Below are 24652 nucleotides of genomic sequence, written 5' to 3'. Positions count from 1 at the left end.
TCCCTCGGGGGTCCACGGACTCCCCTGGTCGGCATGGTGTGCCTCATCTCACCTGATGTACCTCTGTGGGCCCTCCACTAGGTCCCATGGTGTGCCTCATCTCACCTGGTGTACCTCTGTGGGCCCTCCACTAGGTCCCATGGTGTGCCTCATCTCACCTGATGTACCTCTGTGGGCCCTCCGTTGGGTCCCATGGCGTGCCTCATCTCACCTGATGTACCTCTGTGGGCCCTCCACTAGGTCCCATGATGTGCCTCATCTCACCTGATGTACCTCTGTGGGCCCTCCGTTGGGTCCCATGATGTGCCTCATCTCACCTGATGTACCTCTGTGAGCCCTGCACTGGGTCCCATGGTGTGCCTCATCTCACCTGATGTACCTCTGTGGGCCCTCCGTTGGGTCCCATGGTGTGCCTCTTCTCACCTGGTGTACCTCTGTGGGCCCTCCGTTGGGTCCCATGGCGTGCCTCATCTCACCTGGTGTACCTCTGTGGGCCCTCCGTTGGGTCCCATGGCGTGCCTCATCTCACCTGGTGTACCTCTGTGGGCCCTCCGTTGGGTCCCATGGCGTGCCTCATCTCACCTGGTGTACCTCTGTGGGCCCTCCGTTGGGTCCCATGGTGTGCCTCATCTCACCTGATGTACCTCTGTGGGCCCGACGCTGGTTTCCATGATGTGCCTCATCTCACCTGATGTACCTCTGTGGGCCCTCCGCTGGGTCCCATGGTGTGCCTCATTTCACCTGATGTACCTCTGTGGGCCCTACGCCGGGTTCCATGGTGTGCCTCATCTCACCTCATGTACCTCTGTGGGCCCTACGCTGGTTCCCATGTTGTGCCTCATCTTACCAGGTGTACCAACATAGGGAGTCTCCACAACCCACCCATCCCCAATGCTGCTGACCTTGTGTGGGGTGGGACGAGGTTCCGCCCTCACAAGCCCATCCCACAGACTGCAGCACAAGGCTGGGGCCCAGTGTATCCAGGACCTGGCCTAGATTCCGGCCCTTCCAGCCCACCGCCTCCAAAGGTCAACACCACAGGGCCGCAGGTTTTTTTGGGGCCATTGTTTTCAATGCTCGCGTTCTCTCATTTGAAGGTAATCCTGGTTGTTTCTCTATAACAGGACCAAACGATTTCTCTTATTCCCCACTCCTTAGCTTGCAGGACGGAATAGACCACCAAGAAATTTCACACAGGTACATGAATTGTCCCAGGGCGTTCTGCGAGGCATGTCTGTAGTGGTGGTGGGTGGGTAATGGTACTTGATGTGATGGCACCTTCTTTTTCACTTCTATTTTTACACAATTCTGTGCGAGGGAACTGTAACCTGGGAAACCTCCAGAACTGAAACAAAAGCACAATGCTGCGATGGCTGGAAATCCAAAATAAAAATGGAAAATGCTGGAAACGCTCAGCAGTTACATCTCTTGTTATATCTCTAACTTCTCCCCGTCCCGATGAAAGGTCATCGACCTGAAACGTTAACTCTGTTTCTCTCTCCACAGAGGCTGCCTGACCTGCTGACTGTTTCCAGCATTTTCTGTTTTTTTCTTTCCATATATGCCCCTTCTTTTCCTGGAAAATGTATGATATTTATTTAATAGCATCTGGTTTATTATACACCACATAGCCCTCCGTGCTATTTATTCTCATCTAAAGGCCTCTAATCGTTTTGGGCTGATGTGTTAAAATGCCCTTTGACCTAAGCACATGAGTAATGTTGACCACAGAATGGGTAGAAGGGGCGTTCCAAGATTTCAGTGTTAATGCTTTTGCCATGTGACATCTGCTTGTTTCTTAGTGTCTGTATATTTTTTTTCATTTTATTTCCATGCAGACTACCCAAGGTAAATAATGAGCAAGTTAGCCCAATGCCGCACGGGTCAAAGGTCGCTCAATTAAGCGGCATGCCTGCTTGCCAGTTGCCTGCTTACTGATGGTTTTCCTTTAATTAATGCTGATTTTTATTAACCACGCGTGACGGTTACAAAAATACTTCATTTGTATGCTGCAAAAAAAAATTTGTTATGGTACAAATGGATGTTGATCCAAGGGTCACCGACCGAATAATCCAGTTGTAGTCTTTGCTTGTGAAAAACGTGTAGTCTTTTGTTACATACCCTGTGATGAAGGTGGTGTATAATTCACACGTGGCTCTGAAATGCCTGGGTACATGCCCCTGATGCCTCAGTGCTGTGATACTGTACCGTATAAACCAGGGAGGCCTCAGGTTTGATCCTTTATCTGATGTTGGATTAACTGACCTCAGCCAGGTTGGTGAAGGGCTACAGTTATCCTCAGTGTTCCCCCGGAATGGGAAAGGAAAGACGAGCGGAGGTTGCCACCTCTGGGCGTTATCCAGAGCCCTCTACTGGAAAGTCCGCAAGTGTACACATCGGCTGGGTGGTGGGGGGTAACAGGATTGGGTGTGATGCCTCACATGGAAGAATAGCCTGCTGTTGCTCACTGTCAGGACTCACACTTGAAGAACGGTGATTTGTGCGAAATACTGCAGAACTTCCGGTATCCAGATGAAGTCGTACCACTGAGGTGGCTATAAGTCTGGTTTTGAACTAAACAGTCCAGTTCCAGGGCAGACTGTCTGGTGAATGGCTCATTTTAAAACTGGACACTGAAAGTCCGGTTTTTGTGGCATGAATGCAAGATTTGGTAGCTCCAAGGTCATTGTTAACCAGCACTGCCAAAGCTTTTTGTTACCATACGCAGCTTGTTCGAGAGGACTAGAGTGCAACTCCATTGCTCAAGCGTTTCAGTACAAGGACATTACACTCATGCAAGTTGTTATGATCTGGAATGCACTGCCTGAAAGGCTGCGTAAAGCAGCAACTTTCAAAAGGGAATTGGATAAATACTTGAAAAGGAGAAATTTGCAGGGCTACGGGCAAAGAGCAAGGGAATGGGACTAATTGGATAGCTCTTTCAAAGAGCCGGCACAGACATGATGGGCTGAGTGGCCTCCTTCTGTGCTGTATCGATTCTATGATTTTCAATAGTGAGGAGAAGTGTTCAAGGGGGGAAAAAACTGCTTTTCTCCTATGTCAGAATGTGCAGAAGAACAGCAGGAGCAAAAATTGTAATTTTTCACCGGGAGATCCAGCTCCAAACATCACTGATTGGTCAGAGGCATCGACCTGTGTGCTGCCAATCAAATGGTCACTTGTTTCCAAACTAACAACAGTTACTGTCAATCATCCTAAGCCCATTGTGGATTGGGCCAAAGGTGACAGCACCATGTACCACTGCATGAGCCAGCACCTTCACAAGAGGAGAGAATTGGCTGACACAGCGAACAACAAAAATAAAGCCAACAATGGATAAGGGTCTTTGTAGTCCCTTTTGATGTAGTTATTTCTGAGGCCGGACGTGTTACCTGTTCTAGTGCATCTCTCTCTCTTCTCCCCCTCAAAACCAATTTATTAAGCTGGTACAGGTGTGAAGTGTAAGGTTGATTGTATCTGATATCTCAGTAAAGGACAGGATGTGGTGCATGGAGAACAATATACAGCAAGGGGGAAACTCTGTGTTATGAATTTCCAGTGGATTTGAGCCCCTTATGAAGAACTTTCAGTGTATATGCTGGTCTGCTGTTCACTCTTATCTTCTCCAATATCTGTCTTATTTATCTTTGGAATTTTCTCATTTCTCTTTTATTTTTTGATGACCATTTTACCTGTCTCTTTTTTTACAAGTTCTTTAGCTTTCGCCTTTTAACTTTTCCCAATTTCTTTTAAGGACTGTTCTCCAGAGCACAGCTCGTACCTTTCCAGCTTAAGCTCGGGGAGATCTGTCAGACCTTCATATGTGATCAAGGTGAGGCATGTTAGTGTTGGGTGATTGATAACTGACTAGCCAGCCTGACTCACTGGTGGAAGCTGGGGCGGGGCTAGACCTGTCACTAGGAGCTGAGATTCTTGACTCCAGATAACCCTACAAGCTAAAACCCCAATGGGTAAGGTGATCCTGGCTCGAGAAGCAGTAGGAAACTTGTCAGTACTCTGTGCTAGTTGGCTATTAAGTTTCAGCTGGTTAAATTTCGCAGGTGCACACTTGGGGGGAACCCTATGCATTGGCTCTCAATTTAAATAAGTTGGGTGTGTCGCTACAGGGAGAGAAAGTGGACTCCACATAAGCCAAACAGAAATTCTACCTCTGTGGATTTTCCAGGAGTTTGGTTTGGAGACACTTAAACATGCTGATGAGTTTCCACACAGGCTGGACCAAAAAAGACATTTTGGGCAATGGAACTCCTTTGAGTTTGCTGCCATGTGTCTGTATCTAAGTCTCCGAGCTCAAGGGATAACAGGCCGGATTCAAACTCAACCTCCTACTCCAAACCAACATTGGACATGAATGCTACATTTCATCGTGTTCTTCCCCAGTGAGTCCCATTGACCCTTCTGAAAGGCGTTACCTTCATTGTTCTTTCCTTAACCATGGGCTTCAACTGTCTAAGGATGGGCTACTCATCATCCTAAAGGTTTGCGCTCCCATGTCTTCCTTCTTTTAAAGCGTTTTTAACACAACAACTTGCATTTATGTAGCTTCTTTAACATAAGAAAACAACCCATGGCACTTCACAAATAGATGCAAGGAGAATGGACAGAAGTCCAGCCAATTGCAGATGTTGCACTTCATGGCATAAACAAGGGTAATTCCAGTAACCAACGTCACCCTAGACCCATGAAAATGTGGGTCTATGATTCTGGTGTTGGGATAAGAAAGACGGTTTCAGTTACATAAACATGTGTCTGTGTAAAAAATGGAGCCCAGTGTACATACAGAAACTGGCTCTCCAGTCCGAGTGTAGAAGAGCAGGGACAGTGGTCTTCTGAAACAGGATGTAGGAAGAGCAGAAGCATAAAAGTACTTTTAGTGAGGCTGCCGACCAAGACCGTGAGCCGCCATTGCCCGGAGTGTAGTGGTTTTAATGTGCTGCACACTTCCTCCCCTTTTTGCAAAAAACAATCACAGGGCGAGGAGGAAGGTGGTGGGTGATCAGTGAACAGCAGCTTTATGAGGCATTTTATTGAAAATCAGTCACTCATCTTTATTACCCACCTCAGTTTTTTAGTGGTCAACTCTGCAAAACCAGAGCATGTACTTCCGGTTTCTACACCAGGAATGCTTGAAGCCCCTCTTGTCGGGTTTTCCAGTTTATTCCAAATTGTTGCACTGTGATTTCATGCCTAGCAGAGACTATGTTGAGGCTGCACAAACTCATTTGGACTCTTACAGGCAGGAGAGAGAGGAAACCATAAGCTCATCAGTCTGGCCTGGTTTTGAATCCAGGTCCCAGAGACAAGTGGATACTCGATTACTGCAACCAGTCTCTTCCATCCAACAACAACTACTTGCATTTATATAGCATCTTTAACATAGTAAAACGTCCCAAGAGGCTTCACAGGATCAAACAATATTTGGCACCGAGCCACATAAGGAGATATTAGGACAAGTGACAGCCAAAAGCTTGGTCAAAGAGGTAGGTTTTAAGGACTATCTTAAAGGAGGAGAGAGAGGCAGAGAGGTTTAGAGAAGGATTTCTAGAGCTTAGGGCCAAGGCAGCCAATGGTGGAGCGATGAAAATCGGGACTGTGCAAGAGGCGAGAATTGGAGGAGCGCAGAGATATCGGAGGGTTGTAGACTGGAGGAAGTTACAGAGATAGAGAGGGGCAAGGCCATGGAGGGAATTGAACACAAGGCTGAGAATTTTAAAATCGAAGTGTTGCCAGACCGGGAGCCAATGTAGGTTAGTGAGCACAGGGCTGATGGGTGAACAGGACTTGGTGCAAGTTAGAATATGGGCTTTTAACGTCCAATGTTTTCAGAGCAAATTACCAAAAAAAAACCTGTAATATAAGAACATAAGAAATAGGAGCAGGAGTAGGCCAATCGGCCCCTCGAGCCTGCTCCGCCATTCAATAAGATCATGGCTGATCTGATCCTAACCTCAAATCTAAATTCATGTCCAATTTCCTGCCTGCTCCCCGTAACCCCTAATTCCCTTTACTTCCAGGAAACTGTCTATTTCTGTTATAAATTTATTTAATGATGTAGCTTCCACAGCTTCCTGGGGCAGCAAATTCCACAGACCTACTACCCTCTGAGTGAAGAAGTTTCTCCTCATCTCAGTTTTGAAAGAGCAGCCCCTTATTCTAAGATTATGCCCCCTAGTTCTAGTTTCACCCATCCTTGGCAACATCCTTACCGCATCCACCCGATCAAGCCCCTTCACAATCTTATATGTTTCAATAAGATCGCCTCTCATTCTTCTGAACTCCAATGAGTAGAGTCCCAATCTACTCAACCTCTCCTCATATGTCCACCCCCTCATCCACAGGATTAACCAAGTGAACCTTCTTTGTACTGCCTCGAGAGCAAGTATGTCTTTTCTTAAGTATGGACACCAAAACTGTATGCAGTATTCCAGGTGTGGTCTCACTAATACCTTATATAACTGCAGCAATACCTCCCTGTTTTTATATTCTATCCCCCGAGCAATAAAAGCCAACATTCCGTTGGCCTTCTTGATCATCTGCTGCACCTGCATACTAACTTTTTGATTTTCTTGCACTAGGACCCCCAGATCCCTTTGTACTGCAGTACTTTCCAGTTTCTCGCCATTAAGATAATAACTTGCTCTCTGATTTTTCCTGCCAAAGTGCATAACCTCACATTTTCCAATATTGTATTGCATCTGCCAAATCTCCGCCCACTCACCCAGCCTGTCTATATCCCCTTGTAGGTTTCTTATGTCCTCCTCACTCTCTACTTTCCCTCCCATCTTTGTATCATCTGCAAACTTTGATATGTTACACTCGGTCCCCTCCTCCAAATCGTTAATATAGATTGTAAAGAGTTGGGGACCCAGCACCGAATACACAAACTGTATTTTATGATACAAGATATATTTCAATTTGTAAAAAATATTTTATGGAGTATTGTGGACTGTGAAAGCTTCTACAAGTATGTAAAAAGAAAAAGGTTAGTGAAGACAAATGTAGGTCCCTTACAGTCAGAAACGGGAGAATTTATAATGGGGAACAAGGAAATGGCAGAGCAATTAAACAAATACTTTGGTTCTGTCTTCACAGAAGAAGACACAAATAACTTCCCAGCTCCTATGTTCCTATGTTCCTTAAATGCTAGGGAACCATTGGACTAGTGAGAAGGAGGAATCAAAGGAAATTAGTATTAGTAAAAAAATAGTGCTGGAGAAATTAATGGGACTGAAAGCTGATAAATCCCCAGGACCTGATAATCTGCATCCCAGAGTATTAAAAGAGGTAGCCATGGAAATAGTGGATGCATGAGTTGTCATCTTCCAAAATTCTATAGATTATGGAACAGTTCCTGCAGATTGGAGGGTGCCATATGTAACCCCACTATTTAAAAAAGAAGGGAGAGAGAAAACAGGGAACTACAGACCGGTTAGCCTAACATCAGTAGTAGGGAAAATGCTGGAGTCTATTATAAAGGATGTGATAACAGGAGACTTAGAAAATATCAACGGGATTGGACAAAGTCAACATGGATTTATGAAAGGGAAATCATGTTTGACAAACCTACTTGAGTTTTTTGAGGATGTAACTGGTAGAATAGATAAGGGAGAACAAGTGGATGTGGTTTGTTTGGATTTTCAGAAGGCCTTTGATATAGTCCCACATAAGAGGTTAGTGTGCAAAATTAAAGCACATGGGATTGGGGTAATATACTGGCATGGATTCAAAATTGGTTAACAGACAGGAAACAGAGAGTAGGAATAAACGGATTTTTTTCCGGGTGGCAGGCAGTGACTAGTGGGGTAACGCAGGGATCAGTGCTTGGGCCCCAGCTATTCACAATATATATCAATGATTTGGATGAGGGAACCAAATGTAATATTTCCAAGTTTGCTGACGACACAAAACTAGGTGGGATCGTGAGTTGTGAGGAGGATGCAAAGAGACTTCAAGGCGATTTAGACAAGTTGAGTGAGTGGGCATATACGTGGCAGATGCAGTATAATGTGGATAAATGTGAAGTTTTCCACTTTGGAAGCAAAAACAGAAAGGCAGAGTATTATTTAAATGGTGATAGTTTGGGGAATGTTGATATACGAAGGGACCTGGGTGTCCTTGTACACCAGTCACTGAAAGCAAACATGCAGATGCAACAAACAGTTAGGAAGGCAAATGGTATGTTGGCCTTCATTGCAAGAGGATTTGAGTATAAGAGAAAGGATGTCTTACTGCAGTTATACAGGACCTTGGTGAGACCACACCTGGAGTATTGTGTGCAGTTTTGGTCTCCTTACCTAAGAAAGGATATACTTGCCATAGAGGGAGTGCAGCAAAGATTCACCAGACTGATCCCTGTGATTGCAGGACTGTCATATGAGGAGAGATTGGGTCGACTCGGTCTGTATTCACTCGAATTTAGAAGAATGAGAGGGGATCTCATTGAAACATATAAAATTCTGACAGGGCAAGACAGACTGGATGCAGGGAGGATGTATCCCCTGGCTGGGGGGGGTCCAGAACGAGGGGTCACAGTCTCAGGATACGAGGTAGGACATTTCGAACTGAGATGAGGAGAAATTTCTTCACTCAGAGGGTGGTGAATCTGTGGAATTCTCTCCACAGAAGGCTGTGGAAACCAAGTCACTGAATATATTTAAGAAGGAGCTAGATAGATTTCTAGACACAAAAGGCATCAAGGGGTATGGGGAGAGAGCGGGAATATGGTATTGAGATAGAGGATCAGCCATGATCATAATGAATGGCGGAGCAGGCTCGAAGGGCCGAATGGCCTACTCCTGCTCCTATTTTCTATGTTTCTTTGTTACTATTAAATGTTAGAGAAAAACAACGGCACTGATCATGTTTTCCTAATCCATCCTTTTGGCACTGCCTCCATTGCCCTGACAGTTTGATCTGTCTGTCTCAGAACAAGCCAAGGTTGCCAGTTTTTACACAATTTTATTTCAAGCGGCCTGATGTTTCACTGTATACAGTGTTTCAGTGCAGCAGTTGGCAAACTGGAGCCTGCAGTAGCGGTACGACACAGGATGGCAGTCCATGTGGTAACATGCTGGACAAACAGTACAAAATGCAATGGCAATCGGGAAACTGAGATCAGAAGGAGCGGCAGAATGTTACCAATGTAAAGGAATTCACTCTCTGCTCTCTGCCAAGAGGAGCACCCAGGGAGCTTTAGTGATTGTGCATTCTTGGCAGGCTGTGCTGTAACTTTCTGTTCTGGTGTTGCATTCTGTTGCTGTTTTTTGATCTTGCCTCTCCAAATACAAAATGATGCATATTATTATACATCACTGCTCCGCTGTGTAAACTGAAAGCACCAAACCGACTACATTTCCTTCAATGAAGCCCCCGGTGTCTCCTGCAATATTTGTTGAGACTTGGTCTAATCTGGAATACTGAGCAGCCACTTCCTCCTTTTCGCTCCTTCTTTACTCTCCCCATCCCCATTCACATGCACAAAATCATCTCCCGACTGAGAAGCTCGGGCGGGCGACCTGCTCCCATTCCCTTTAAACATGGCTGTTAAAAAGCACGTGACAAGTTGACTCGCCCACTTTTTTAAAAAAAAATGTAATTCCCTCCCTCCCCCCACATAAGGAGGGGGTCTAGTCGCTGCCCAATGCTTCCCGCTGATGGTATGTTTGCAATGAGATGGTTGTCATCCAGAATAGTGTTGGTGGGGACTGCCATCTTGTCAACAGTGGCTGAATGAGGAAATCCTATCACATATGTGGAGCCTAGAAAACTAGCAAAAGTGGGCCAACGGCGTCATAAAAGCTGACCCAGCCCCAGAAAATCTAGCAGCTGAAAAATAGCTCCAGTTAGGAACACAAGAACAGGAGTAGGCCATTCAGCCCCTCGAGCCTGTTTCGACATTCAATTAGATCATGGCTGATCTGTACCACCACTCCATTTACCAGCCTTTGTTCCATATCCCATCATACCTTTAGCCTGACAAAAATCTATTGATCTCCATCTTGAAAATGTCAATTGATCCCCAGCATCCACTCAGAGTTCTGCTCTACACCACTTTTCTGATTTTCTTCTCGCCTTCCAACTTTCTCTTCCCGCAATATCCTTGCAATATCCGATGCTGAGGTTTGTTTCCATGGGAACCAGTGGCCATTCTTCATGTGTGAGCTTGGACAGTGAGAGACAGAGGGCTCGCCAGCCATATGGAGTGCGGGGGCCGGGGTGGGTGGGTCGGGGGAGGGGGGGCATCACAGCTGTGCCCAATATCCATACACAGCTTGCAGCTGAATACTGATCAGGACCAGGAACTCTTGTTTCCCCTATCCAGGGTGCTGAATTTTAGCATTCCTTACCACTGCAGGCTGAAATTGGTAACTTGGCAAAATACCAGAGACCCAACCTGGGATCCTCCTGGTCTAAATGGTTTGTATACTCAAGCTGTAATCAGTTGAACCATGGGGAGAGGGCCATACAGTTCTCTTTTTCCCAATTTTCTTGTCTTAGCCCTCCTGAAGGCAGTGTCTCGAGTTGGGGTCATTTGTCTCTTTGGCGCCCTGCCAAAGTGGCTTGGACAGTGCGTGAGATGGGACTGTTCGGTTGTGGGGACTGCCATAGTGCACCCCAATCCTGCCCTCATCTGATGTGCGCACACACATCGAGTCACCGAGCACAATCAAAATGAGAATCCCAGCCAATTGCTCTTGGGAATGTTACGGTAATTGTCGCTCATTGCCTCCCCATTCGCGATTTCTTGACCAGATGTGCATCTAACCACTCAGCCACCTTGGGAACACATTCTGCTCCTTTTTGAAGTGATGGCATATCCAAATCCAAACTGGTTTGTGTTGAACTGAACTTCCTAGACTTCCATCACTTTAGCAATCCCTGCCTTTATTATCGAGCCGCCTTTTATTTCCTTCCCACAATCCTGCCCTGCCTTGTAATAATCACATCCCTAGGCAATAGCCCGCCAAATCTGTCAGAGCTCTGAGATATTATTAATGCAGGGTCCTGATTGAAAGCTAGATGGAAGAATTCATAGTCGATAGCGTTTCGTCACTGTAGCTGTCTCTTCAATCATATTGAACTCAGAATGTCCAAGAAATGGACTGACAGCAAATTAAGATCACTCATGCACGTTAATGTTTAAAGATGCTGTGTACCTAGACGGCCTTTGAAAGATTGATGGTGAGTTAGGTTAATATGCAATGTGTCAGCCAGCACAAGCAGTGCAGACGTACCCTGTCGGATTCCAAGAAATGGGGATGTTCGCTGATGATTGCATAGTGTTCAGTTCCATTCGCAACCCCTCAAATAATGAAGCAGTCCGAGCCCGCATGCAGCAAGACCTGGACAACATCCAGGCTTGGGCTCATAAGTGGCAAGTAACATTCGCGCCAGATAAGTGCCAGGCAATGACCATATCCAACAAGAGAGAGTCTAACCACCTCCCCTTGACATTCAACGGCATTACCATCGCCGAATCCCCCACCATCAACATCCTGGGGGTCACCGTTGACCAGAAACTTAACTGGACCAGCCATATAAATACTGTGGCTACGAGAGCATGTCAGAGGCTGGGTATTCTGTGGCGGGTGACTCACCTCCTGACTCCCCAAAGCCTTTCCACCATCTACAAGGCACAAGTCAGGAGTGTGATGGAATACTCTCCACTTGCTTGGATGAGTGCAGCTTCAACAACACTCAAGAAGCTCGACACCATCCAAGATAAAGCAGCCCGCTTGATTGGCACCCCATCCACCACCCTAAACATTCACTCCCTTCACCACCGGCGCACTGTGGCTGCAGTGTGCACCATCCACAGGATGCACTGCAGCAACTCGCCAAGGCTTCTTCAACAGCACCTCCCAAACCCGCGACCTCTACAACCTAGAAGGACAAGAGCAGCAGGCACATGGGAACAACACCACCTGCACGTTCCCCTCCAAGTCACACGCCATCCCGACTTGGAAATATATCGCTGTTCCTTCATCGTCGCTGGGTCAAAATCCTGGAACTCCTTTCCTAACAGCGCTGTGGGAGAACCTTCACCACACGGACTGCAGCGGTTCAAGAAGGCGGCTCACCACCACCTTCTCAAGGGCAATTAGGGATGGGCAATAAATGCTGGCCTTGCCAGCGACGCCCACATCCCATGAACGAATAAAAAAAATACTAGGAGGGAGTGCAAGCTGACCTAAATGATGTGCGCTGGGAGGAAAGGCTGAGGTAAAGCTGAACTTTGAAGCTCTAAGCAGATTTCATTCTTTGCTCCTCGGAGGATTGAGAGGTAGTCAGTAGCGAGTTGCATCCTTGTTTCCTTCACTTTTGTATCTGATCAAATAAACAACCAGCACACTGTTTGAGATTGGCTGAGACACTGGTGATTCCCAACTAGCAGCTTACAATCTCAATCTCCCAGAGACAGGCCCAAGTAGGTTGAATAATTGAGACAAAGGAGGGAATTTTAACCCCCGCACGGCCCCCCCCAACACGGGTCCGTGGAGAAGCGGATCTGTGATTATAATATTTTAATGAGGCTGCGTTCCTCAGATGTTGGGATCTATTTGAATTTAATGACTGCAGGCTGGGTTTACCAGTGTTTGGGTAAACTGGCAGCTGAAGAGAGGCGGGAGCTGCCGGCTCCAGCAGATAAGCACTTTTCTAGCACTGCTTGTGGGCCAGGTGGAGCAGGAGTGGTTCCCCACGGCCTCCATCAAGCAAATCTTCTGCCACGATCTGCCTTCCTCCCATCAATCTTCAGACCCACCCATCTGCACCCCCCTCCCACCTGCGATCTTCAGACCTCGCCTCCACGAGCTTCAGACCCCCCGCGATCTTCAGACCCTCCTTGCGCTCCCCCTCCCCCCGCAATCGTCCCCCCGCGACTTCCCCCTGCGATCTCTCTCTCCACCCCCCCTCCTCCCCGTGTGTTAATTGTATCTATGTGACTTATATCGATTAGTGTTAATTATATTCAGGTGGTGGGTATCAATTGGGGACTCTTTTGTGTCATTTTACAGGAGAGTGTGTAATTTTGAGCTGTGTGAATAAAGACTTGGAAGCAACTGAATACCAGGCTCTAGTATTCTATCCTCCACCACCTGGCTATCCAGTTTGTAACACGTGCTCTCTCCCCCCCCCCCCACCGCGATCACTCTCCCCACGATCACTCTCCCCCCCCCCCCCCCGCGATCACTCCCCCCCCCCCCCCCCGCGATCACTCCCCCCCCCCCCGCGATCACTCCCCCCCCCCCCGCGATCACTCTCCCCCCCCCCCGCGCGATCGCTCCCCCCCCCCCCGCGATCACTCCCCCCCCCGCGATATCACTCTTCCCCCCCCGCGATCAATCCCCCCCACCCGCGATCACTCCCCCCCCCCCCCGCGATCACTCTCCCCCCCCCCCGCGATCGCTCCCCCCCCCGCGATCACTCCCCCCCACCCGCGATCACTCCCCCCCCCCCCCCGCGATCACTCTCCCCCCCCCGCGATCGCTCCCCCCCCCCCGCGATATCTCCCCCCCCCCGTGATCACACCCCCCCTCCCCCGCGATCACTCTCCCCCCCCCCTCCCCCCCCGCGATCACTCCCCCCCACCCGCGATCACTCCCCCCCCCCCCGCGATCACTCTCCCCCCCCCCCCGCGATCGCTCCCCCCCCCGCGATCACTCCCCCCCACCCGCGATCGCACCCCCCCCCCCCCCCCGCGATCACTCTCCCCCCCCCCCCGCGATCGCTCCCCCCCCCCGCGATATCTCCCCCCCCGTGATCACACCCCCCCTCCCCCGCGATCACTCTCCCCCCCCCCCTCCCCCCCCGCGATCACTCTCCCCCCCCCCCCCTGCGATCACTCTCCCCCCCCCCCCACTGCGATCACTCTCCCCCCCCCCGCGATCACTCCCCCCCCCCCCCGCGATCACTCTCCCCCCCCCGCGCGCGATCGCTCCCCCCCCCCGCGATCACTCCCCCCCCGCGATCACTCCCCCCCCCCCCCCCCCGCGATCACTCTCCCCCCCTCCCCCCCCCCGCGATCGCTCCCCCCCCCCCGCGATCACTCCCCCCCCGCGATATCTCCCCCCCCCCCCCGCGATCACTCTCCCCCCCCCCCCCGCGATCACTCTCCCCACCCTCCCCCCCGCGATCACTCTCCCCCCCCCTGCGATCACTCTCCCCCCCCCCCCCCCCCGCGATCACTCTCCCCCCCCCTGCGATCACTCTCCCCCCCCCCCCCGCGATCACTCTCCCCCCCCCCCCGCGATCACTCTCCCCCCCCCGCGATCACTCTCCCCCCCCCGCGATCACTCTCCCCCCCCCCCGCGATCACTCCCCCCCCCCCCGCGATCACTCCCCCCCCCCCCGCGATCACTCCCCCCCCCCCCCGCGATCACTCCCCCCCCCCCGCGATCACTCCCCCCCCCCGCGATCACTCTCCCCCCCCCGCGATCACTCCCCCCCCCCGCGATCACTCCCCCCCCCCCCCCGCGATCACTCCCCCCCCCCCCCGCGATCACTCCCCCCCCCCCCCCGCGATCACTCCCCCCCCCCCCCGCGATCACTCCCCCCCCCCCGCGATCACTCCCCCCCCCCCCGCGATCACTCCCCCCCCCCCCCCGCGATCACTCTCCCCCCCCCGCGATCACTCTCCCCCCCCCGCGATCACTCTCCCCCCCCGCGATCACTCCCCCCCCCCCCCCGCGATCACTCCCCCCCCCCCCCCCCCCGCGATCACTCTCCCCCCCCCGCGATCACTCCCCCCCCCGTGATCACTCCCCCCCCCCCCCCCCGCGATCACTCTCTCCCCCCCCCCCTCGCGATCACTCTCTCCCCCCCCTCCCGCGATCACTCTCTTCCCCCCCTCCCGCGATCACTCTTCCCCCCCCCCCGCGATCACTCTCCCCCCCCCCCCGCGATCACTCCCCCCCCCCCCCCCCCGCGATCACTCTCCCCCCCCCCCACCGCGATCACTCTCCCCCCCCTCGATCACTCTCCCCCCCGCGATCACTCCCCACCCCCCCGCGATCACTCCCCACACCCCCGCGATCACTCTCCCCCCCCCCGATCACTCTCCCCCCCACCTTACCCCCCTGCGATCACTCCCCCCCCCCGCGATCACTCCCCCCCGCCCCGCGATCACTCTCCCACCCCCCCCCCCCCCGCGATCACTCCCCCCCCCCCCCCCCCGCGATCACTCCCCCCCCGCCCCGCGATCACTCTCCCACCCCCCCCCCCCCCACGATCACTCTCCCCCACCGCCCCCCCCGCAATCACTTCCTCCCCGCGACCTCTCTTTCCCTCCCCGTGCGACCTCTCCCCCCTCCCCCCCACCGTGAACACTCCCCCCTTTCCCGCGATCCAATTCCCCCTCTCCCACCGGCGTGCGCTCTCGTCCCTCCGTGATCTCTCCTTCCCGCAGCAATTCCCCCCCCCGCAGTGATTTATGGTGCTGTGTGTGATGATCCCTGAACATCAGCACACTCGGGTTTTGACACTGTATTTGCAACTGTAAGTGAGCTGCAAGAAAAACAAGTGTGAGGTTGAGCAATATGGTGTCTGAAATTACCTCAACATTCTGAGCGTCACACCCCACTACATTCCTGAAATAACTTTCTCCTGTCGTAATGAGTTCCTGTCAAAAATGCATCTGCAAAGATTAAAATCATTGCAATCACTGAAATCACTGATTGTGTCTATCCTGAACTGTTCCATGTACCGCCAGTGCACATTATTCCTTTGTATACATGTGGTCTTATTTTTGTTTGATTATTTAACAATTCTGCCTTTTTCTACACCAATATGTTTTGTCAGTGACAAAAAGGTCACTGGAAGCTTCCAGTCTGGGTGTGTGGCCGCTCTTTTTACAATGACGTTTATACACCTGTCTTGCTTTGTTCAGTTCCCCGTATCAACTGGTTTTTGAACCAAAGCATTAAAGGAGCAATATTTTCATAAACTATTTGTTTGTGTACACCAAATCTGCTCAGTATTACTCGTCAGAAGTGGAGAACACTCGTATACACTTGCTTCTTTTTTTAATTCGTTCATGGGATGTGGGCGTCGCTGGCGAGGCCGGCATTAATTGCCCATCCCTAAATGGCCTTGAGAAGGTGGTGGTGAGCCGCCTTCTTGAACCGCTGCAGCCCGTGTGGTGACGGTTCTCCCACGCTGCTGTTAGGAAGGGAGTTCCAGGATTTTGACCCAGCAACGACGAAGGAACGGCGATATATTTCCAAGTCAGGATGGTGTGTGACTTGGAGGGGAACGTGCAGGTGGTGTTGTTCCCATGTACATGCTGCTCTTGTCCTTCTAGGTGGTAGAGGTCGCGGGTTTGGGAGGTGCTGTCGAAGAAGCCTTGGCGAGTTGCTGCAGTGCATCCTGTGGATGGTACACACTGCAGCCACAGTGCGCCGGTGGTGAAGGGAGTGAATGTTTAGGGTGGTGGATGGGGTGCCAATCAAGTGGGCTGCTTTGTCCTGGATGGTGTTGAGCTTCTTGAGTGTTGTTGGAGCTGCACTCATCCAGGCAAGTGGAGAGTATTCCATCACACTCCTGACTTGTGCCTTGTAGATGGTGGAAAGGCTTTGGGGAGTCAGGAGGTGAGTCACTCGCTGCAGTATACCCAGCCTCTGACCTGCTCTTGTGGCCACAATATTTATATGGCTGGTCCAGTTAAGTGTCTGGTCAATGGTGACCCCCAGGATGTTGATGGTGGGGGATTCGGCGATGGTAATGCCGTTGAATGTCAAGGGGAGGTGGTTGGATTCTCTCTTGTTGGAGATGGTCATAGCTTGGCACTTGTCTGGCGTGAATGTTACTTGCCACTTATGAGCCCAAGCCTGGATGTTGTCCAGGTCTTGCTGCATGCGGGCTCGGACTGCTTCATTATCTGAGGGGTTGCGAATGGAACCAAACACTGTGCAATCATCAGCGAATATCCCCACTTCTGACCTTATGATGGAGGGAAGGTCATTGATGAAGCAGCTGAAGATGGTTGGACCTAGGACACTGCCCTGAGGAACTCCTGCAGCAATGCCCTGTTGTCCAATTCCCTGTTGTCACAACTTTTTATCACGCTTTTATGTCAAGATTTAAACTGCCTATGTAAACAATTATGAAAATCCTGTATGTAAACAGTTGCTTGTAACAATATAGTTGCAGAATTCAGCCTGTCGGGGGCTATGTAGAGAGAGCTTCTGAAGTCCCTCTCCCAACTCCGTCACCATCTTATGTTTGTGTTTTATATAATACACATACACTATAATGTATATTTTTTATTTTATATAGATATATATATAACCGACCATGGGCAATGCACGAGCAACTGACTAGTTTTGTTATAAAACCGTGAATTCTGAAATCAAAACTCTATAATTTAACCACAAGATACCATTGGTAGTTTAACCCATTCACGGAATACAAAAGCATTAATAAAAGAAAGAACTTTCATTTATGTAGCAGCCCTAAAATGCATCAATAAATTACTTTTGACGTGCATTCACTGTTATTATGCGGGTTTCACCCAGCTTTCCAAGGGTTTACAACTATGCTGCTGGGATCCGAATTTAGCAACAGAAACATCAGGGGGGGTTTACAGATGCTGGATTCTCGGAATCCAAATTAATCGAGCACCAATATATAAAAGCATCTTTACAGTTCCACTGTTAGCTGCAATTGAAACTTCATTGTGTTTTAAAGAAACTGAGCTGGTGCTACTGCACCAAGACTGTCCTAATGAGCTGGCTTTCCCTGGTGACTCTGAGAGGAGCCATGCCACAGCAACAAGGTAAATACTGCCTTCCCACATTTGTTCAGCCCTCAGTGCTGGGCATACATTGACCCATACATTGACCTAATTCTATTGGGGAAGATGCACAGCGGTCAGAAATGATGTTACAAACTGACTTTTGACCAACTACACAATGTGAATGGGGCAGATTCGGGATTCCACAGCTTGGGACCCAAGTATATCAGAGAAGTACGTCTGGAAATGAAACACAAGATTCCTCCTACACCTCAACTTCCCGAACCATTGAACAAATCTCCACCCTCAGTAAAATCTATTTTAATGCATGCCATCATTTAAAAATAATGAGTGCTCCATATGTTTAAATCGGTTTTTTAGTCTGTTATTCCTGTTCTTCACCAATGTCACCCCTGGCATTTCCCTGACACGGACAGGTCTGAAACAACAACTGATCAGGTCCTACAGCAAGAGCAGAGAGTAAGGTCACACATCTGTCTTAAGACCACCAAAGACAACCGTAGGCTGAATGATGAGTCCACCAGGGATTAGAACACTAGCCTGACTTGAAAAGAAAAACCCTTTATTGCTATGACATATTTCCATTTTATTTTAAAAAGGTGGACAAGCGAGTCTAAATTGTAATTAGAGGGTCTTTGTCACTTTTGACGGGGGCGAAAAATGGTACGTAGCAGATCGGTCGGCTTTTGTACACACCGCCCAATTCCAGGAGGATGTAAACCGGTCGGACGACCCGCTACGCTCGATTCCAGGGGGGTGTATAACGGACGGATGATTCACTACCGCCCCATTCCGGGGGAGGTGTATAACAGGCGGACAATTCACTACTCCTCTATTCAGCCTGCGCCAAAAGTTAAAATCACCTCCTAACTATCCAAGTGATGGCAGGTTTGGCTACATTTGTGAATTGATTTGAACTGGCCTAATTCAGGCTAATTCTGCATGTTATTCAGTTCCAGGTTATCCATAGCTTATAATACAGTAGGTAGGAATTTTTTTTTATTTGTTCATGGGATGTGGGCAAGCATTCATTGCCCATCCCTAATTGCCTTTGAGAAGGTGGTGGTGAGCCGCCTTCTTGAACTGCTGCAGTCCGTGTGGTGAAGGTTCTCCCACAGTGCTGTTAGGTAGGGAGTTCCAGGATTTTGACCCAGCGACGATGAAGGAACGGCCGATATATTTCCAAGTCGGGATGGTGTGTGGCTTGGAGGGGAATGTGCAGGTGGTGTTGTTCCCATGTGCCTGCTGCCCTTGTCCTTCTAGATGGTAGAGGTCACGGGTTTGAGAGGTGCTGTTGAATAGACCAAGGTTGGATATAAAGATTTGCGTAGAATAGGGCTGGATGTACCGATACTGTAATCCAGAAATGAAAGTGCAACAATTTGCTCATCCCAGCTTTAGTAAAATGTGCATTCCACAGTTCTCCAAATGTCTCCTCGATTTTCAATAGGTTTTCAGTTACATTCTTGGCAGGCTGATCTAAACCAACTGAATGGAGAGAGCTACGTGACTGATTTAGACTGATAGCAGATAAATCTGATACTGTTGCCTTCTGAGCACAAACATTTCAGCGAGACTGCGTAGCCAATCTCCTCGTGACTCATTAGCTGAAGGTTTCACTCTGCGTGGTATGACTTTTATTTTTACTGCCAATTAATGCTGAATTATGGGTACTTTTGTGGCTCTAAGCCCAATGGGACCTGAATAGAGATTATTCAAAAGCCCTTAAAGGTTGATTGAAAGAGAGAGATATTTAAATCCCAGCAGTCTGATGAAAAGCATACAAATTCAGGTCCCAGAGGTGAAAGTTTTGTTTCCGACCATGCCACCCTGAAGATTAAACCGTGAACATTAATGTCTCTGTGGAATTTTTTAACATTCCCCCACCCACCTAACATTATTGAGTCAATGAAATTCCTATGTGAGGTGAAGTTACTTCACTTTTTGGCCTAAAAATTGTCTCAGGCCAGCACAAACTGGGATGGTACCTGATATTGGGCCTCAGGCCTCATTTACATAAGGTCAGTGAGCTGCAGATGCCTACGGCGGGGTCCCCAGGCAGCTCATCCGCGAAGTCGATTTGAATTTCAGGCCATTGCGTCGCTGCCAGTGGCCCTCAGGTCGGTCTTGGGAGGAAGGGGTGAAGTGATTTGGGAGAGGGAGGAGGGCGATCGGGAGGGGTGGGTGGCGAGCGGTGGCAAGGCAGGTGCCCGTGGTTTTAACGTGAGGTTGGGAGAAGCACTCCTGCACGTCCTGGCTCCACATTCAGGTATGTATTTTTAATAACATTACCTTTTTGGTGGTGTCTTGCAGCGATCCCTTTAATGCATATGCAAAGGGAATAATGCCTGTTTCAGACACAGGCCCTGGATGTCTCTTTTGATGCCTATACCAATATTGCGGGAGGCGCGCTTCCGGCTGAGAATGCGCCCATTTTACGCCTGTAAAACAGGCACAGAGTTTCTAGGCCTTTCTCTGTAACCAAGGAGCTGACTGGAAAACTGTCTGAATATATTTTGGGCTTGACTGATGGATTCGCGTGTTGAGTACTTAGAGGGTTCCACCAACAAGTACAGCTGTGTGAAACTGGTGTCATAAAGTGTGCTGCTACTTACTTGGCCTGTTGCCATCATTCTCCCCAGTGTACTTGTGGAAAATGGATTTGTTAATGCTTCATGAGGCTGGAGGGAGGGGCATTCCTCAGTGTTAACTATGTTGCAAAAATGGAGAGAAATCGGAGGGCTGGAGAAGATGAGTTCGCACCAACACATTTTGGCAATCTCCTTTATACTGTATTGTGGCAAGCAGTTTGTTGTTTCTAGGAAGTGCAGTTTTGGAGATAGTGCTTTGTTCTGCCTCCTCAGGGCCTTTCATTTCCTGCGGTACTGCACTGGTTAATGCGCTCCTGTAAAATTCACATTGTCATTAACCACATACACGCAATACAAGCCTCTCCTGAAAGTTAAGTTCAGTCGCATTCCTCAAGTGTGTGACATGATGCCCATCCACCACCTGAGCTTTCACCCCCCCCCCGCCTCCCCCGCCCCGGGTCTGGATTTTTCAGTAGCCGCTTTTACGTCAGTGCCTGTTTTACTCGGGTTGCGATTGACCAGGTTTCCATGTGTCCACTCCCCACGTTTGCACTGCTGAAGCCAGCTCGGGCAGCAGTTTTTTTGGGTGGGGGGGGGGCGGCAGGGGAGCAAGGGGATGTCTATATTTCATGTGTATCTGGCTGCCCTTGCTGGAGAGAATAATCATAGAATCAGACAGCACAGAAGGAGGCCATTCGGCCCTTTGTGGCAGTACCGGCTCTTTTAAAGAGCCCTACTCCCCTGCTCTTTCCCCATAGCCCTGCAAATAATGGATCTGCGAGAGAGTTAAGTCCATTTTTATTTATTAACTTTAAAACATGGATTGCCTGCCCAGGAAAAGGTCTTATTTAATAAACACTTGGATGATACTTCAGAATTATAGCGTAATTGGACCACTGACGAAGGAGGGAGATAATGCGAGCTTAATGAGGCAATGTTATAATAAGGTGTCAGGTTTGCAATGGTTTTGAACTGCATAATATTAGCTCCTACAGATCTAGGGAAAGGATCCAACTTCGAACTGCCTGGGGGATTCCTAAGTTTATTAGACATGCAGTACTTAGACGGCAGCAGGCGTGTGGGAGGTCAGAGAGTGGAGCTCTCTCTCTCTCTCTAGAGAGAGGAATGCTTGTACCAGATCTGAGGGCGGCTGACAGCTGCAGAGATGAATGGTCCCACTGGGCCACTTCAGTGGTCTTGGGCTGGAAAGGTCCCAACCCTGAAGCACGGGAGACACTGATCTCAACTGCTGGGATTAAGAGGAGCTGGAGAGATGGATTGTGTGTCATGATGATGGAAAACAGCTGTAGTTCTGTTACTGTGAAGGGGCGGGGGGGCGGGGGAGCAATAGCTTACAGGCAGACGATTGGCTTTCGAACCCACACTTAGAGAGCTAGCTATCATCTACTTGCATTCTTTAAAAAGGAAATTGTAGTGAGAGCGAATGCAGAGCGTGTCAATGGTATTTGCACATTTGAATCCTTTAGTTATTTTCCTTCCCCTCTTCTGTTGCGTGTGCTAATTCATGCTTGGTACAGTTCCATGGGTACAATGTGCAGTTGTGTCCTGGCAGACATCTGCTGTGATCGCCCCAAATAACGCGCTACGCACAACAAAACCGTATTGCAAAGCTAGTTCAGGTAGATGTGTCAGTTCTAAAGATGGTGAATTTAGGCCTTTCCCCTTACATTACTCATTTGCAATTAATTCCTGTGACTGTTTCCCTGCTGATTTATTCCTCTGATCACTTATCTAGGCCACCAGGTGGCCATGCCAACTTTGTTAAGGATTATGGGTGAATTATATAATGAAGGACCTCTGCTTCTTGCATTAAATCTCTGCCCTGCAATTTCCATTTCACTAGTTAAGTGGAATTTTACTGGAACTTGGTGGTACAGCATCCCACCGGGATAGGGAGGAGCAAGCAGGTTTTCAAGGCTTGGACATTCAGACTGATTTTGTTCAGTTTCCTTCTCAAACCTTCTGGTCTATATGATTTAGTCCTACTCCAGCTGATGCCCTTAATCATTAGGCCACGGGGAGAAGCTCTGACCTTTCCAAGTCTTAAAAATAGACAATGTGTAACTGCAGTCTTTGCATACATTGACTGTGGCGTGGATGTGATTTGTTTCGAAGCATCCATGTTAATTCAGCTCCCTCACACTTGTCAGGCTCGGTGATTCCTCAAGGCCAGCACAGTTCTAAAGATCCCGTAAGCCTTTTAAACAGCAATATTCAACAAACGACTTAGTAACAACTGAAGGACAGTAGTGATTAATCCTTGTCAGTGTTAGTTGTGGCTCAGTGGGTAACGATCTCGCCGCTGAGTCAGAAAGTCATGGGTTCAAGTCCCACTCCAGAGACTTGAGCACAAAATCTAAGCTGACACTCCAGTGCAGTACTGAGGGAGTGCTGCATTGTCAGAGGTACCATTGTTTGGATGAGACGTTAAACGGAGGCCCTGTCTGCCCTCTCAGATGGACGTAAAGGATCCCATGGCGCTATTTGGAAGAGCAGAGCAATTCTCCCTGGTGACTTGGCGACATTTATCCCTCAATCAACATCACTAAGTAGATTATCTGGTCATTTATCACATTGCTGTTTGTGAGACCTTGCTGTGTGCAAATTGGCTGCCGCGTTTCCTACATTATAACAGTGACTACACTTCAAAAGTACTTCATTGGCTGTAAAGTGCTTTGGGACGTCCTGAGGTTGTGAAAGGCGCCATATAAATGCAAGCCTTTCTTTCTTGTAACTTTAATCATTGAAAGTGGGGCTGCGAACGGCTTCTTTAAGTTCTGTGTTAACCTGAAAACACTGCACAGCTTTCACTGTATTTCTCTCTCCTGCAGTCGCCCATTTAAAAGGTGCTGCCCTTCTGCCTGTTTGCCTGCTCATTACCCGCCTGTTCTTATTCTCAGTTGGCAACGCCCATAATATATCTGCACGATTGGATACTGGTCCGTGGATTATCAGGGACTATGGGGTATAATAAGTCGCTCAAGTCTTCTGTTAACGGGACCCCTGCCTGTTGACCTTTCAAAGCACAGTGCAGTACGTCCAACAGAATGGAGCCACCAGCGGTTACGTGGAAGCTCATCCAGGAGCTCTGCTTCCCATTACCACGTTGTCAGTAGTTTTTCAGTAAATTCTAATGGCGGCATGTTGAGTTTTTATCTCCTTGGACTAAAATTATAGATGTTCTCCCGCCCCCCCAAACCTGAAGTGCGTCTGGAGAGACCATTTTGCATTCCAAAACGATAGGGTGAAGTAGTGCTGGGAGCAGTTTGACATGAATGCCACTCAATATTAAAGCTCAGTGCAGATTTTTTAAAAATATGGCAAACATAGTATAGGCCTAGTGACAACCAGAAAATACTGGAAATATACAACAGGCCCATTAGCATCTGAAAAGGGGAAAGAAGGGTTAATGTTTTGGGTTCAGATGGGTCAGAACTGGGCTTTGAATTGAGGCTCTGTTGAAGAGTCTCCACTCAAATCATTAACCTGGTCTTCTCTCTTTCACATGCTGATTCACCTGTTGTGGATGTCGAGCTTTTTATGTGTCTGCCTCGGATTCCCAAAGTTTGCAGTTGTCTCTTTTTATCCCTAGCGACAATACTGCATTGTGATAAATGGGAAGTCATGTTGGATTGGGTGTAAAGGCGCTGTCAGCACAGTGTAGGGTTGTTGTAGACAGTATGGTAAGTCTGTTCTCTTCTTTAATAAAGACCACTCCGTTTCTCCTTTGATAGCAGTCCAGCACCGGTGATCTGAAGGCAGCCCGCAAAACATACCCTGCGCCACACAAGTCGGAATCTCCGCATTCTTCACCACTGCCACCACCGTTTCACGAACCTAAACAAAATGTGAGTACTGTTCAGGACAAGGAACCTCTTCGAATAATGTAAGAGCTGTTTGCTTTACTACCAGGTCTGATGTGACGCCCCTCCTCGCATTGCACCAATCATGCACCTCAGGCTAGCCACCGCCACCGCCGCCGCCACCACCACCACCACCACAACAACAACAACAACAACTGCACTTATATAGCTCCTTTAACATAGTAAAATGTTCCAATAGTCTTGCTTTAAAAAAGGAGCAATGCATGTGATTACCATTACACTCTGGAACAGTGTGTGGATCACCATTACACTCTGGAACAGTGTCTGATCACCACTACACTCTGGAACAGCGTGTGATCACCATTACACTCTGGAACAGTGTGTGATCACCATTACACTCTGGAACAGTGTGTGATCACCATTACACTCTGGAACAGTGTGTG

General features: G+C 49.1%; 1 protein-coding gene across 2 annotated transcripts in view; it reads left to right on the top strand.

Annotated features, from left to right (window-relative positions):
• Positions 1 to 24652, top strand: part of ccdc85ca (coiled-coil domain containing 85C, a) — a 190186-nt gene that overhangs the window by 133389 nt on the left and 32145 nt on the right. The window contains exon 3 of one of the 2 annotated variants that reach the window (XM_067991977.1): positions 24123 to 24233. In XM_067991977.1, the coding sequence (XP_067848078.1) occupies positions 24123 to 24233 (111 nt within the window). Of the gene's footprint in view, positions 1 to 24119; positions 24234 to 24652 lie in introns of both variants that reach the window. The other variant, XM_067991976.1, reaches the window with a different exon arrangement.

This window comes from Heptranchias perlo, chromosome 10, assembly GCF_035084215.1.
Source record: "Heptranchias perlo isolate sHepPer1 chromosome 10, sHepPer1.hap1, whole genome shotgun sequence".
NCBI classification, from domain to species: domain Eukaryota; kingdom Metazoa; phylum Chordata; class Chondrichthyes; order Hexanchiformes; family Hexanchidae; genus Heptranchias; species Heptranchias perlo.
This window is presented reverse-complemented; position numbering and strand designations above follow the sequence as displayed.